Here is a 16,434-nt window from a genome sequence, read left to right as displayed (position 1 = left end):
ATATCCAAACAATTCTACTACGCTTTAAGTAAACTATAAGAATTAAATAAAGAATAGAAAAATTTGTGACGAAATTACGATATCGCTGAGTTGTACGCATGCGCGGAGGCGGCTAAATTCAAAACTCAAGCCGTTAGCTTTAGGTTGTAAATTCGCGCATAGCCTTAATGCTAAATGCATGATTCATATAAAACGCGTTTAAGATAGTCATTAAGTAGTAACACAAATGTATTCGCCATAAAATAAAGGACTTAGACCACAAGACCATACGGTATGTTGTATACTGTTTTTTTACGTTTAACTTAGCAATAATAAGCTAACACTGACTAGCTATCGTTGTTTTCAATAGCGTTGTTGGTAAATATTTACTTATTTTTTTAAGAAGGGGGAGAAGATGTGGCTTTATTATTGAAACGTGTCTTTGTTTAAGTGAAAAAAGTGTTCAAACGAAGCCCCAGTGCGAGGTTTACGGATTTAAAGTACTTGACAGGGAGATTTACGTCTGTTGTTTCACCAAAGTTCCGTTTAAACAGATTTTTTGTTGCGACATGTACATCACTAATACGGCCTTTTTACGTGCTAAAGTCGTTTGTTTTCAGACCAAAGTTTTTATGTGACTCTGGTGTCTATTACTGTCATTTTTTTTAAATGCAAAGTCATTTTTAACCAATTCTTTTTAGGAATTTCCTTCAGTTAGTTTAATTCAGAAATATTCAGGGATAAAAATATGAACCAATGTTCTGTCAAAAATAGAATAGCAAAATAGATAAATAATATATGGTATTTGTTTACTTTGTCTATGGGTTAGGGTAAAGATAACATAGTTTAAAAAACATAAAATTGTAGTTAAGAACCAGCATATTTATTCCCTAAAACATATTTGTTGAAGACTCATCAAACAATGGATGAATAACTGAAGGATTTAGCAATTCTGAGGTTCTGTCACTATTCCTGAATGTGTTTCCTTTTTAATGCAAGCACACACAACGTGATTAAGTGCAGGGAGTGGACTGAATGAGTGATAAAGTAACTAAAGTCCACTGTGTAATGTGTAAAATACATTCTTAAAGTATGGAGAAATAATATCCACAAGCAATTTAAAATATTAGAACAAAACCTGGCTATGTTGATGCAAAATAAAATAAATTTAGGGGTATTTAAAGTTGTTTTGTATATAAATGATTGCCACTTGCATAGTTTATCGGTTGTTATTTAATGGTTTCGTGTTATTTTACAGTAGAAAATGGAACCCTTGGATCCAGCCAAGAACGTGTGAGTAAAACAGTGATGCAACACTGAGGATTTTATGTGACAAATAGCCAGTCTTCATATTTAGGTCGTTACTACAGAAAGAAAGTACGGTAAGTTTGCTGAATTTTGTTGTCTTGTTTGTTTTATAGGGAAGGAAGCGGACATTCCAGACGGCGCATTTCCTCTGTCAGTGTTTGTAATTTACAATTGCATGGGCCTTGCATGTTATAGACAGTACCTGAAAGTATTGTTTACATATTTAAAAATTGTTTTGAATTTTCAGATTTTAAAAGTAACACGGAAATCATCAGGGACCTGTGAATCAGAGCAACAGGAGAATGAGGTAAGTTGCTTGCTAGAGGGTCATTCTTGTGTCATTTGTTTCATTTACCAGTTTATGGTTTTATAAGGCATCAACTGTCTCTGAAAAAGGAACAGCAAACAAAACTTCCAATTCATTTTGTAGTTATGAACCATAAATTTAATTTAATTTGTCACTAAGGTGGAAAGTGCAAAGCCGTTTGAGAAGAGAAACTCAAGAAGAGTCAGTTTTGCTCCTGCCACTGATGTTCTACTGTTTGCCAAGTGAGTCATCAAGAAAGTCTTTGTTTTTACATTAAAGTGTCATCTCCATCTAATCTTTTATTTTTCTAATAGGGATGTCAAAACTGCCTCACCTACTCGAAATCCTCTGCAGGAGTTGATTGCAGCAAGTATGCACCATAGCATAATGTACACATACATCATTTTAAAGTTTAAATGCAGCATTATAACAGCTCTGTGTTCATTTGCAGCTGCTGCAACAACACAAAACAGGTGAGGTGGCATGTCCTGTTAAATGAACTTCGTTTGTTTACTACCGTTAAGTCCTTGTGCCTGACCAAACGTGCTGTTTTCTTCTATTAGAGTCCAGATGGCAGCCACAGATGATGGGACCCAACAAATAATGGGTGAGAAAACATTTTTCTTATGCTTTTTGGTAATTTTTGCAGTGCCCACATCTGATGATGTGAAGTTATTACTAAATCCAGTTGTTCCAATTTAGGCATAGAAAACCTGCTGAGTGCTCCACTACACGGTTCCCATCAAAGTAATATGGTGAGTTTACCGTGAATTAGTGACGTTAACTATCACCACAGCCTCCAGATTAGTTAAATAGAACTCTAATTTTGTATTTTTTTGTCCATATTCTGTAAATATTATCTATCTGACACCGTCTGTCTTCACTAGGTCAGCTGTGACATTCCGAATGACTTTGGGGAAAAGACAGTGGTGTTCTCCACAGAAGATGCAGACATGGACATGACCTGCAGCCACACCATAAACATTACTGGAGATGCAGGAACGCTTAAAATGCAAACGCACCATGACATTTTCCACACAGTGGGAGAAAGAAGGGTGGTGTCAGATGGCGTGTTTGCAGATGTGTCTCTAAGTCACACTGCAGCTACATCAAGTTTGCCAGCTATGCTATTTAGTGGCCAAAAGAATGATTCAAGTCTTGTCACTAACATCCCTTTTGTCATTCCTGATTTTGAAAACATTCATACAAGTCTCTCCAAGCCAAGTGGCTTCAGCAGCAGGACCCCTCTAACCGGATCCTCTTCAGAAGACACAAAAAGTACAGGACAAACAGCTATAGACAAAGAAAATCAGATCCCTACGTTGCTCAGTTGCAGCAGGAACAGAAGCACTTCCTGTCCAGAAGACGAGGGTTTAGGCATGGCTGTAGCTCCAGGAGTTGTTGATGAAGAAGATGATGATCCTTTTCAGTGTCTTTTTCCAGCTCAGGACATGTACGCCCACTCTGACAAAAGATCATCAACGGTGACGGAGAAGAAACCAGAGGAAAGTGGTGAACGTTCTGGGTCCATTGAGCTGAACGGGTCTGCTAGTTTTACCAAACCAAGAGACCTCAGTGGAAATCCTGAGATTCCCAGAACTAGACCTGTCACTGTGCCGTTCTCTAAAGCCACGATCAACACTGATGGCTTCCCGTTGCAGACACCAGAGGCAGAAGTTGATAGGAAAGAATGGGCGCTTGATAACAGCAAAAGCTGTGGAATACTGTTTGATGGAGGCCTAAAAAGCTCTGAAGAAGACTTTAGCATGGATTTAACAGATGTTCACAGAGGTAAAATCCTAGAGACGATGGGGTCGAATGATCTGTTTGGGGTTGTGTTCCTCTCACAAAGCTCAAACCCTGCAGAAAGGACTCCAGCGCAGGAAGGTAAGAAGTAAAACAAAACCAAAAGTAGAGACAACAGAAGAACCAATCACAGAACACGTTTTACTCTAATTTGCTTTTTTATGAAACCTATCTTCATATTCAGGCGTGGAAACCTCATTACAGCCATTTTTGAAGACACAGCCACAAATACACCAGGTGGGTGCAAACACCGAAACATTGTTTACCCATAATTTACAAAGTTTTGAATACAGTTTTTGGTGAAAATATCACAGAAATGTTCTTTAGTTTTTATTTATAAAATGGTTTAATTTTGTTGTTGTGATGTCAAACATTAGATAAAGTTCTGGTTGTGTCACTAACTCATGCTAAATAAATCAGAGAAATCCTGCTGAATTTACTGTTATTGGATAACCAAAAGAGGTCAAGTTGGATGATGATGACTCCTTGAAAGTAAGATTTTTAAGAAAACCCTTGAAATATTAGATTTCATAATGACCTCAAACACGTAAATAGGCTCTTTTTTTTTAACCATTTTATTTATTTCAATCTTTTTTCCACAGGTAAGTTCTTTGTTTGACTTGTCCTGTTTTGGCCTTTCTAATGTCCAAATATTTCACTTAAACTGAACCTGGTTTTATGTTATGGCTGCACAATATATCGTAAATATATCGTTATCTTGATATCAGCATGCCCAATATGCATATCGCAAAGAACAGATAAATATCGCAATGAATGGTCAGCTCAAATGTTTGCTACACATAATTTATTCTGTCAATCAAACATGAAGCATGATGTTTTTTTAACAAATCAAATAGAGCTCCTCACCCATTTGGCCAATCGTGTGGGTTCTCATAGGTTAGAGTCCCGCCCCCGAGGCAGGCGGCAATTAATTTAGATGGTTAGCAAACACTGGAGTTAGCTTCGTTCTGCTCTTTCTGCTGATTCAGCTTTTCCTGGGATCCACTGATTGTCTTTTCTTGTTCATTTTCTTTTTCCCTTTCCTCACATCTTTTGCTTTTTTCATTTAGATGATTATTTAATTTTTGTTTTTGATTATTTTTGTTCCTGAGTTATGTTTTTATTTATCGCAAGTAATATCGTCATCGCAATATTAATCACTGTTATCGAATATCGCAGGTTTTCCTAATATCGTGCAGCTCTATTTTATATTTATATAAGATGATGTCAGCGTTGTTGTCACCGGTGGTTGTTGATATACGATTGGTCTTCTCTACAGGTGAAACCTACGAATGTAAAAGACTACGAAGAGGAAACGCTGAGGCTTTCTGCTGACGACGACTGCATGGACGTCACAAAATGCCACACGTTGAAAATCGACTCTGACGTCGGACTCCAGTTGCACCAAAGTGTGAATCTTTCTCCAGCCACTAGAGAGCAGACTTTGAGGCTCGCGGCTGATGACACAGCCATGGATTTGACCCAGTGTCTGACTGAGAATGCTGTCAGTCATTTAGCATCAGATTCAGACTCTTTTGTGGGAAAAGGAGAAGATAAAACCTGCGATCCTACACTAAGCAGATCTTTGTCCTCACACTGCGGGAATACTGGATATAAAAACCTGCAGATTAACCCCGTCAGAGCTCAGATGGGGCCATTTGCTTCACAATCTGATGGATTTGCAGTCTATCCTAAAGACGACATAAGCATGGATGTGACAGAACTTCAGACAGGATACATTCTAGGAGGTCATGTGACCATGGATGTTAAAGATGTTCAGCGTCTCTCACAAGCAACGCACCCTCAGAGTGTTCATCCCAAGATGGAGCTGATGACATCACAGCAGCAGAGCGATACAGACCATCGACCATCCAGCTCTAAAGGTACGGTCATCGTAAACCGTTATTATCGACTAATCTACTAACGTGAATTAGACTTTTTAGACTAATAAAAACATCTTTGAACACCTCTGACCAAACCTTAAACAAAAAAATAATTTAAGGGGAAATTATTTCTTATTAGAATTAGAAATAAATGTTTTTACGATTCCTGAATGTTGCAATTGATCTGCTTTTTTAGCCATATAATAAGGCATCAAACGACTGATTGCAAATATTTTTAGTCATAATTAGAAAAAGACATCAGCGTGTTTGGGCGTCAGAGGATGGAAAAAACAAGGAAGTTTCTAGATTAAAGTAAAAATGTTGAGGGAAAAAAAGCAAAAGCTTTTCAGAATAAAGTTGAAGTGTTTGAGAATACTGAGGAACAGGTGAAATACTTTTTCCAAAGAGGTGAAAATAGAACAAACCTGACCAAATGTATTTGTTTCATTTCTAGTGTTATTGTCAAGGGCTCTGGGTGTGTTTTTGTTCAGTAAACTGATGAAAATCAGCAAAACTGAAGTTTTAAAATACGAGGTCACAGTGATATGGCCTCCTCTGCAGCAGCGTCCACAGCAGAGCTCACGAGTTTCCTTCAATCTTTCACAATAAGAGTCTCAAATCTCAAATGTACACGTTTCTCACTGGGATGTGAGAACAAATTAGAATTACTATTTAAGTGTGTTCTGAGAATGTACTTGCAAACATTGACTGTATTTCTTTTGTGTGATGCAACTCAAACTCGGATTGCTAGGTGGCAGCATTTTGACCGCCTTCATGGAACAAGAACTAATGCTGGATGTGTCTTGGGTCTGACCTAAAAGTCTGAAAAATTGTCTGGATTTTAGTATCATAATGAATCGTATCACCAGATTCTTGCCAGAACACTCCTCTGGTGGCTCACCCCTTCGTTTTTTCTGAATGGCACTAAGACACCGCCACAGAAAATACCTCTACAGCTAACGTTTTTACTTTATTTCTCCTTTTCTTTGTTTGTTATAGAAACTTTAATGGGGATTTCTTTAAAGACAGCACAGAGACTTCAGGTGAGGTCCTTTGTTTAAATTGCAGGAATTGACAACCACACCAAATTTCTTCTGTGTTTTTTTTATTTTCTATGAAGAGTAGCCACTACAAGGTCTCATCTTTTCCACTCCTCAGGCTAAATTTGCTTCTGAAGATCCCCTCAGAGAGAAAACAGTGAGGTTCACTGCTGCTGATGCTGGTATGGATGTTACACAGTATCACACAGTGAACATCATCCATGATTTACCACCACACTCCATTTCAAATGTGGACTTGCCTGCGAACAGAGAGCAAACTGTCAGATTCACAACAAATGATGCAACTGGAAGTCACACAGAAAAGGTTTCCACTGAGTTAAATAAGCAGTCGCACCAGTATGTCAACCTGCTTCCAGCTGATGGAGAGAAAACTGTCAGGTTTTCAGCAAATGATGCAACTATGGATGTTACACAGAGTCACATGGTAAACATCATCCACGATTTACCGCCACACTCCATTTCGAAAGTGGACTCGCCTGCAAATGGAGTGAAAATGGTGAGGCTGACAACAGACGATGCAGCAATGGATGTGACTAGAAGTCACACAGTAAGCGTTTCAAGTCATTTAAATAAACCGTCGCACCAATATGTCAACCTTCCACCTGATGGGGAGAAAACAGTGAGGTTCACTGCTGCTGATGCTGGTATGGATGTTACACAGTATCACACAGTGAACATCATCCATGATTTACCACCACACTCCATTTCAAATGTGGACTTGCCTGCGAACAGAGAGCAAACTGTCAGATTCACAACAAATTATGCAACTGGAAGTCACACAGAAAAGGTTTCCACTGAGTTAAATAAGCAGTCGCACCAGTATGTCAACCTGCTTCCAGCTGATGGAGAGAAAACTGTCAGGTTTTCAGCAAATGATGCAACTATGGATGTTACACAGAGTCACATGGTAAACATCATCCACGATTTACCGCCACACTCCATTTCGAAAGTGGACTCGCCTGCAAATGGAGTGAAAATGGTGAGGCTGACAACAGACGATGCAGCAATGGATGTGACTAGAAGTCACACAGTAAGCGTTTCAAGTCATTTAAATAAACCGTCGCACCAATATGTCAACCTTCCACCTGATGGGGAGAAAACAGTGAGGTTCACTGCTGCTGATGCTGGTATGGATGTTACACAGTATCACACAGTGAACATCATCCATGATTTACCACCACACTCCATTTCAAATGTGGACTTGCCTGCGAACAGAGAGCAAACTGTCAGATTCACAACAAACGATGCAACTGGAAGTCACACAGAAAAGGTTTCCACTGAGTTAAATAAGCAGTCGCACCAGTATGTCAACCTGCTTCCAGCTGATGGAGAGAAAACTGTCAGGTTTTCAGCAAATGATGCAACTATGGATGTTACACAGAGTCACATGGTAAACATCATCCACGATTTACCGCCACACTCCATTTCGAAAGTGGACTCGCCTGCAAATGGAGTGAAAATGGTGAGGCTGACAACAGACGATGCAGCAATGGATGTGACTAGAAGTCACACAGTAAGCGTTTCAAGTCATTTAAATAAACTGTCGCACCAATATGTCAACCTTCCACCTGATGGGGAGAAAACAGTGAGGTTCACAACAAATGACGCATCTATTGATGTGACGAGAAGTCACACTGCAAACATTTCCACCGATTTAAATACATTTCCTCACCAAAATGTGCACCAGCTGCCTGCTAATGGAGAAAGGACTGAGAGGTTCACTCCGAAACGATCATTAATGGATATGACGAAAAGCCACACAGCCAGTTTTTCTACCACTTTTGAGCCAAAGTTGTATCAAAATGTGGAGCTTCAACCTCCATCTGTAGACGAAACCCAGAGGTTCACAACAGAAGATGCATGCATGGACATGACCTCGTGCTTCACCGTGAATATGACCAGTAATCTGGCCTCAGAGACGGTTTCTCTTGACCAAAACATGAAATTTCCTCCTGCTGCGGAGAAGACAGACAGCGGGGACTGTGCTCCACTTTCAAACAGGTCTTCATCAGCACAAGTAGAACAAAAATATAAAAGCTCCACGACCCAGGAAGCAGATGCAACTGATACACCACTGCCTCAAGAACCTGCTGCCTCGTGTCACTTTCAGCTGAAGACACAGAAAGCTGACACAGACGCTGCAACCGAATCTCCAAGCGTGGTTTCAGATGTTGTGGGAAAGCCGGTGATGGAAACCGTGACCAGTTGTGCAGAAATCGGTGTAACAGATATTTTACATCAAGATGTTTTTTCACCACAAGACCACCGTTCTGACCATTTAGAGGAAAGGGAGTTCTCAGGGAACAATACATTTTTGGGATCCTCCATCTCTGAGGTAGAAGCTTTCAATCCCTCAAATTATTTGGATTCAAACAAAATGGAGACCGCAGAGGAACCTCTGCAAACAACTGAAGCATTCCCTGAGAAGGCTGAACCCAGTGCTGAAGGCCCAGATGTTGACACAAAGCGTTCACCTACATCCAGACGCATTAGCTTGGCTGATCTCCGCTCTAAAGTCAGACGTTTGAGCAACAAGATTAAAGCAGCTGCTGATGATGTTGCTGAAGACCCTGGTGCAGCCCCTGTGCCTCCGCCAGACTTGGACATGGATAAAACGTCCAGCAGTAAAACCGGACCTTTACCTGTGGTGCAGCCGACGTTCGAAACAAGTTTTGAAACGAATACAGACGATGAGCGACCTTTTGCTGCGACTCCTTTCAACTTGAAGATGCAACAGCTGATGTCTCAACTCTCGGTTGGACGCTTCAAGCCAAAACTCCCACAAAGAACCAACCCTGACAGGTCAAAGAGGCTGGCTTCTGCAGGAGAAGCTACCAGAACGTTCTCCGTCAGCATCGCCAGCCGGCTGAGCGACTTGGACAACGTTGACCACATTAATGATGAAGAGCTGGGCAGCTGTGAGGATCTTTCAGAAAGCCTGGACATCAGAGATGCTGAGAAAAGCTTTGAGAAGGAGACCTCTCCCAAAGTGGATTTGGCGCTTAAGCTTTTAGATGAACCCGAGGGACTTGTTTCGCCCATCCAAGGACAAAAGAGACCTCTGGAGGATGAAGATGAGGATGAGAGGAGTCTGAAAGCATGCCTCGAGCACGTCGGATTGGTATGCAGCTTTAAAATCTTGTTTGGTGCAGCTTAAAGTCCAGAATTGAACAACTTGTTTTGTAATTTTCAAGATGTCCTTTTTCTTTTTTCCCAGACGTTTGAGCCCCTTGTTGAACACGACGGTAACACCGCCGCCTCTCATACGACCACACAGAGCGTCAGTTCCTCCAGCTGCAGCCACACTGACAGCAGATGCCAAGCTGCGCTTGAAGATTATGGCGATGATGGACTAGGAGTACGTTTGTGTATTTTACTCTTTTTCAGAACACTTAGAAGGCGCTTTTCCTTCTCTAGGCCTCATATTTACCTGCTCTTCATGTATATGTTTTGTTTGATTACAGAAACTCAAAGATGGCACCATTACAGTTCAGGAGTTCTTCAAACTCTTCAAAATTGACTTTGTCATCCACAATCCCCGACAGAGCATCCTTCCTGGCAAAGTCAGTTCCTTATTTAAAGAGCAAGTCCCCCCTTACCAGATTCTTACTCCGCTCCCACTTCCTGTTTGAAAAATGCAACAAATGCTGTTGCCTAGCAGACCGAGAGGGCGGAGCTGCTAACAAATACACACACACACACAGGCTCACAACGACATTGTGACATCATATGGTACCAGCTAACGTTCTAGGGTACCTCTTAGCCAATAGCGATGGCAGATTTAAATTCAAATGCAGAGCAGAGTTTTTACCTGACAACGGCACAACACTGACAGTTTTAGGCAGAAAATTTAAATTTTAACTAAAATGCACTAAAGTGCAAAACTTATTGACTACACGTGTCTGCAGCACGATTAGACACGTATTTATATAGTTGATCAGAAAAATAAGTTGATTTGATGGTGACTTGCTCTTTAAATAGTACTTCATGAGCTGGGTGTGGATAGAAGCCGAGCTAATTTGTGTTTTTTGGTTTGTTTTTAAAGCTTTTGTCTGACTCGGATGTCACGCCGCTGGATTTGTTAAAAAACAGACACATCAATCGTCCCAGACAGGCTGTGTACGAGGCGGACGTTCAGATCCTCACAGCAAAAGTTGAAGGGTTTGTGTGCTTTTAAAATGATTTGAAGTAAAAACTTTTAAGTTTAGGAGCTCTTTCTTGGATTTAAATAGACATTTTTTTCCAGGTTGAAAGTCCGAACGAAGGATTTAGACAAGCCTCTGAAGATCGTTAACGAACATTTATGGGAGGAAACGAGGCACTTTTCAGAAAACGAGGTACAATAGTAATAATAATAACCAACTTCTCTGTTTCTCTGGAAGGCATCTGTTATTAAATCTTTCGGAAACGTCTGTGTTAGACGTGAATTTGACTCCTCACTTATTTTACCTCTCTGATTATTCACATCAACAGTTAAAGTCGTTTGGTGCCAAACTCAAGGAGAACAACAACTTCTTCAAAAAATTAGGCAAAGTCAAGACCCATGAGATGAAGGAAGAGCTCTACTCTAATCTTGTGCGGACCAGTCGGGTGAGATTCCTCGTCTGAAATGGTAGAATTTGAAGTCTGGTGATGTTTTTTTCTTTTTAATCTCTGAAATGTTCTGTTTTAAATCAGGAGCAGCAGCAGAAAGTGAGAGGAACGATCGAGGAGGCGGATAAGACGATAAAACATCTGGATGAGTGCATTTGTGAGTTAGAAGCAGGTAGGATCACAGAAGAGGAGAAACCTGTGTGAATTATGTCAATAATTAGGAGAAAGATCAAATAAACATTTTGGATGTTTTTGCTTTTATAGAAATTTTTGCGGTTGAGGAAAAAGGTTTTGGAGACAAACCTGGTCTAAAGTCACTGCAGGAAGGTTGTTTGTAGCACAACTTTATGGTTTTAATTGTTAATTTTATTTGGCTTTTACTAAACAGCATTGTTTATTTTTTGGGGGGGGTTACAGAGTTGACAAAAGTTAGTGACGCTGTGGCTGACAAAGAGAGGTGAGACGAGATTTTATTTGCTTTTAATGTTGAGATTTTATTTAAAATATTAGGAAAATGATCGATTTTTGCTGCTTTAGACGAATATCTGAACTGGAGCTGGAGACGAAGCAGAATTCAAGTAAACTGGAGCAGATGAAAGCAGAGAAGAGCAGCCTGCAGAAACACATCGACATACTTAACATGTCCGTTTGCATGTTGGCACGAGGATTTAGTGGAAAAAGGACGTTGAAGAATAATTAATGTTTATGTTTTATACCAGGATGAATGAATGGAGGCTGGGAGAGAGGACGAACAAGTCCACATGTTACACTTTTCTCCACAACACCATGTTTCTGCAGCTCGAGTACGAACAGCTTGAAAGTGAGATGTTCTCTGGGTTGAGTTTGAGGTTAAAACACCAGGATCTTTCTGGCTCTGGTTGGTTCTTCGTGCTCGTTAACCTCCAAGTGTTTTCTTGTTTTTGAAGGAAGTGATGCTGATGGTGGATGTGAGAAGAAGATAACAAACATCGCCTTCAAATTCGAACTACACCGTGAGAAAAACTGTTGTTTTAGTTATTCTTTGGGATTATTTACTGATCATTAATCATTTTCATTTCCTATCAGCTGAGAAGTCACAGCCCCACGCCCGCCTCGTTCACAAACTGGTCTCCCAGTACATGGAGGGGGAATCGGGCTGGGTGGAGAAGTACTCGACTAGTCAAGATGTGCCTAAGGTATGTGTGTGTGTGTGTGTGTGTGTGTGTGTTCCAGATGCACAAAGTAAAGTACTCTAATGTCTTGTGTCGTTTGTTCAGCTGCTCCATGACGTCAGCCTGGTGGTGAGTCGCTGCCGTATGCTCGGAGAGGAGTTACGTCTGCTGAAGATGTGGGGAGGTCTTCGCTTCGACATACTCGACATCAGCTGCATGGATACTCAGTAAGAGCTCCACTCCTGTTGAAGAGTAAAGCACACAAACGCTGCTTTAAGGTGAACGATGATTCGTTTCACTGTAAATAAAGAAGAAATAATATTCTATGTATGATTTAAAATAGGGATGAGCCGGATACTCGTTTTAGACGAGTATCCGGTATGGATAAAGCATTTTTGACGAAGACGAGCATGAAACGATTAAAACTCGTAAATATCTGTAATCGTGCTGAAGAAAAATCCTCATTGGGTAACTGACTGTCTTCACGCTCTGTGATTGGTCAGTCACATAGAGTGCCCGCCCCTTCTTCCACACAAAACTCTGCAGCTGGGAGCTCAGTCCGTCCGGCCCATCCACGCACACACACACAGACAATAACGGATCTCTGTGCTTGCTTCACTGTTGCTCACGTTTCTTCAGGACTCCCTAGGTTTTCTTCAGCTCGCCTCCTTTTCAGTTTAATATTTAAAGTTACTTTTTTCGTAACGTACGCGGTGCATTTGACAAGACAGAGCTGAAAACGGCTCGTGCATGCATTGGTCACCGCCTCCGCTCGGGTTTCTCTCTCTCTCTCTCTCTCTCTCTCTCTCTCTCTCTCTCTGTGTATTATTTCATGCACTTAAATATTAATGTTCTGATTTTACTGAAAAACTTGTTCTGTAATAGTTCCTTTACTATTGTGACAGGGTATCCGCAGGTCCTTAAAAAGTCTTAAAAAGCCTTAAGTTTACTTTTCCAAATTTAAGGCCTTGAAAATCCTTAAAAATGACAAATAATCCTTAAATACAGTTTCCAAAGGTCTTAAATCACCAAAGACCCAATAAACTAGATTATTTTATTTCTATGACATTTTTGTGAATTTCTTGTTAGTCTTCAGCATTTTTGTGTACGATGTTGGTGTAAGCGGAACCGTACACATTCAGTTGGTTGTGAAAGGGGACTATTTTTAGATTAGCACATTAGCTGGTTAAGCTAGTGGGAGCTTGCGCCATGGAGAAGTGCAAGTTTAATGGTAAATGGATGGTTAATCCCACGTTCGCGACGTTGTTAGCACCGGTTCCAGGCAATAGCTGGAAATTATAGCTTAAATTTAATTGAAAAAATAGCTTAAATTTGGATCTGGATCGAAAGGAGTCAGTTGAGGTGGTTTGGGCATCTGGTCAGGATGCCTCCTGGACGCCTCCCTGGGGAGGTGTTTCGGGCATGTCCTGCCAGCAGGAGGCCCCCGGGTCGACCCAGGACACATTGGAGAGGTTACATCTCCAATCTGGTCCGGGAACACCTTGGGGTCCTGCCGGAGGAGCTGGTGGAGGTGGCCGGTGAGAGGACGGTCTGGAGCTCCCTAGTTGGTATGCTGCCCCCGTGACCCGGACCCGGATAAGCGGAGGAAGACGACAACAAGCTTAAATTTGGTCAAAGTGGCCTTAAAAAAGGTCTTAAAAAGTCTTAAATTTGGCTCCCTTAAACCTGCAGATACCCTGTGTGATCAAAAGTATTTAATCTCAATTCTGAGGCTGCTCTGTAAATAGTTTTCAAATACACAACACACATAGCAACTTCTGATCAATCCATATCAATTTCAGATTTAAAATAATGTATTGATGCACAGTGATCCCTCGTTTATCGCGGTAGATGCGTTCCAGACCTGGCCGCGATAGGTGAAAATCCGCGAAGTAGGGACACCATATTTACAGTACAGTACTATATTGAATTATCGTATGATCACATTCTCTTTTTGTGGGTAAAACTCAAGAAAACATTTTTTTACTTGGTTTTTTTATAGTTTTATTACAAAAAGGGCATTTTATGATGAAATTGATGAAAAAAACAGGAATTTCTTGATATTTCGCATAGAAAAATGTCGCAAATCTGTGAAAAATACCACGAATCGGCGAATTACCCTTGAATAAGGCTCCAAAGGAAAAATCCGCGAAGTTGTGAATCCGCGATAAACGAACCGCAAAGTAGCGAGGGATCACTGTAAACCACACACACTTCCGATTAAACTACACCCACTCCGAGTACAGATACAGATAATTTAGATGGTTGAACAGATGCAGAGAGTGGTGTACTTGCTCATCCTTAATTTAAAACATAGTTTATGTAAATTTAATTGTACACTAAACAGTATTTTGTTTCCTTCTACCAGAGTACGCGTGGTCTTCAGCAGCATGAAGCGATGCTCCAAGTTTGAGGTGGTTTTTGACGTCGGTTTGACCGACCAGCTCTGTGCGTTTCAAGTCCAAAGCTTCAAAAATGTGTTTGGAAGCTCCTCGTAAGTACGACTCAGCACCCTCAGTGGGGTTGTTCTCTCTCTGCATGAAACAATAAGAAGCTGCATTAGGACACGGTTGAGCTGCGGGCTTGTGGATTTTCTGCTCATTTAAAACATTTCAGTCTCATGATGGTTGGGTCAAATCTTCTGCTTTTCCCAGAATCAACAGATTTTTTTTTAACTCCGACAACTCATTTCTGGACCCAATCCACCGAATACGACAGAAGAAGAATCTGCGTTACAATACTTAATACGTTTTCCTGTGTTTTAATTCTAGGATCCAGCAGATTGAAGACATAGTGGCTTCGTTGGCTTCGGGGAGGAAGCTGCTGACAAGAATCATCAAAAAGATTCATGAAACTCTGCTCCAGTGACTGTCTCACTTTCTGTGTTCTATAGGTGTTTAAATGTATTGATGCAACTTTTTATGAACTAAATGAAAGATGAAATGAAATCCATTTTAAAAAATAAAATTTGAATAAATCTGCTGAGTGTTTGTGTCTTGTTAGGAAAAATGTACATTTTCTTTCTGTCTTCAAAAGAATCGATAGAATAAAACAATTCCAAAAGATGGAATAGCCAATTTACTAACAATTTGGTCAAATCTGTCAGTTTTTACTCAAAATTTAGATTTTTTTACTTTTTAAAAATCAGCTACCCAAAGTTGTCTCACATTTTCCTTCAGATGGCGGATGCTTACAACCAGTTTTGTGGTAAAAACATGTAAATATACAAGGAAATGTTTTGCATTTTACTTCCTGGTTTGTTCTCCACAGGCTGACTCTTCAGACCTTTTTAATAATTTGCATGAGTTGAAACTTTCACACCATTTTGGAACAAGTTGCCTAATCCTACTTTTCTGGACATAAATTTCAGCTTTAGGGGGCGCTATAGGCCTAAAATACCTAGAATGCAGATCATTTTCTGAAAGAACAAATAAGCATTTTTCTGATATCTAAAAGTCAACTAGACATTAAATTATAAATTAGATTATAAATATAGCTAAGATAAACATAAGCACAATAAATATTTCTGAGCACAAACGTCCAGACTGATGTGGACAGAGGTCGTCTGAGAGGGCAAACATGCCTCTGAAAGGATGCAGGGGGGGGCAGATCACAACCTGAGCTGCACCATCAGAGGTCAAAGTGGACTTTCCAAACCGTCATCCTCGAGTGACTCATCAGAGGAGACGAGTTTGTCCCGCTTTCCCCTTCAAACAATGGCTGCTGTCAAACCAAATGGAGGCCAGCGACATTTGGGCCACCTGGGGGTTAACGCAGTTCGATTTTAATCGATCAGTTGAAGGATTTATTATTTAAAAGTGGAAATCGATTATTCATTCAGATGATAAAACACAAAGAGGTGGAGTCCTGTTTTTTCCCCCTCGCATCTTAAGCTAAATCAAAATTTCAGGATTAAAAACATCAGATGGTCTCCTTAGAGGAAAATGCAGAAGCTTTTCTCTTGATTTTATTGATTTTCTGCAAGGACTTGTATTGTTCGGGCCTTTTATCACTTTTTTATGTTAGAGAAGAAAGTTGACATTAAAATCGGCCAAATGATCTATTCAGTGAGGGTTGTTTTGCAGCTGCAAAGAAAATAAAACATCAAAAATCTATGAACGGTTGAAACTTAAAAAAAAAAAACATACATGCTCAGTAAAGAGTTGAGCAAGAAACATTTCATTTGTGCCTAAACTGACCCAAATATTAAAATTTAAAACAAAGGTTCAGTTTGTGTCTGGCTAAATGACCAAATTGCACAAATCCTCTTTAATTTTAACAGAAATTTTGTTGTTCGCTGAGCAAATCTTCAGATTGTAGCGAGAGCGTGGACGTTCAGCAGGTAA

The 16,434-nt window shown here is 40.3% G+C and overlaps 1 protein-coding gene across 2 annotated transcripts; it reads left to right on the top strand.

Moving 5' to 3' along the window:
- Positions 1-132: 132 nt before the first annotated feature.
- Positions 133-15,065, top strand: knl1 (kinetochore scaffold 1). 2 transcript variants are annotated; one of them, XM_015947646.3, is made up of 29 exons: positions 133-271; positions 1,238-1,272; positions 1,401-1,437; positions 1,535-1,594; positions 1,754-1,836; positions 1,909-1,964; positions 2,046-2,067; positions 2,158-2,201; positions 2,297-2,349; positions 2,482-3,481; positions 3,585-3,637; positions 4,680-5,283; positions 6,283-6,326; positions 6,442-9,465; positions 9,562-9,702; positions 9,809-9,907; positions 10,390-10,505; positions 10,591-10,681; positions 10,818-10,934; positions 11,022-11,109; positions 11,202-11,264; positions 11,355-11,394; positions 11,475-11,579; positions 11,657-11,757; positions 11,864-11,929; positions 12,003-12,112; positions 12,194-12,315; positions 14,457-14,582; positions 14,860-15,065. In XM_015947646.3, the coding sequence occupies exons 2-29, from the start codon at positions 1,244-1,246 to the stop codon at positions 14,954-14,956; spliced, it is 6,591 nt and encodes a 2,196-aa protein (XP_015803132.3). In that variant the 5' UTR covers positions 133-271; positions 1,238-1,243; the 3' UTR covers positions 14,957-15,065. The 2 variants fall into 2 exon arrangements, with proteins under 2 accessions (XP_015803132.3, XP_015803133.3); XM_015947647.3 differs by having other exon boundaries at positions 138-271; positions 1,241-1,272.
- The last annotated feature ends 1,369 nt before the right edge of the window (positions 15,066-16,434 follow it).

Source organism: Nothobranchius furzeri, chromosome 2, assembly GCF_043380555.1.
Source record: "Nothobranchius furzeri strain GRZ-AD chromosome 2, NfurGRZ-RIMD1, whole genome shotgun sequence".
Classification (NCBI taxonomy): domain Eukaryota; kingdom Metazoa; phylum Chordata; class Actinopteri; order Cyprinodontiformes; family Nothobranchiidae; genus Nothobranchius; species Nothobranchius furzeri.
Note: the sequence above shows the minus strand (reverse complement) of the source record. Positions and strands in the feature narration are given on the sequence as shown.

Bases quoted from the DNA above. Each gene is read 5' to 3' on its own strand.
- knl1 (XM_015947646.3), top strand. From the start codon at position 1,244: ATGGAACCCTTGGATCCAGCCAAGAACGT. The intron at 12,113-12,193 runs GTATGTGTGTGT...TCGTTTGTTCAG, and splicing joins CTAGTCAAGATGTGCCTAAG to CTGCTCCATGACGTCAGCCT. The intron at 12,316-14,456 runs GTAAGAGCTCCA...TCCTTCTACCAG, and splicing joins ATCAGCTGCATGGATACTCA to AGTACGCGTGGTCTTCAGCA.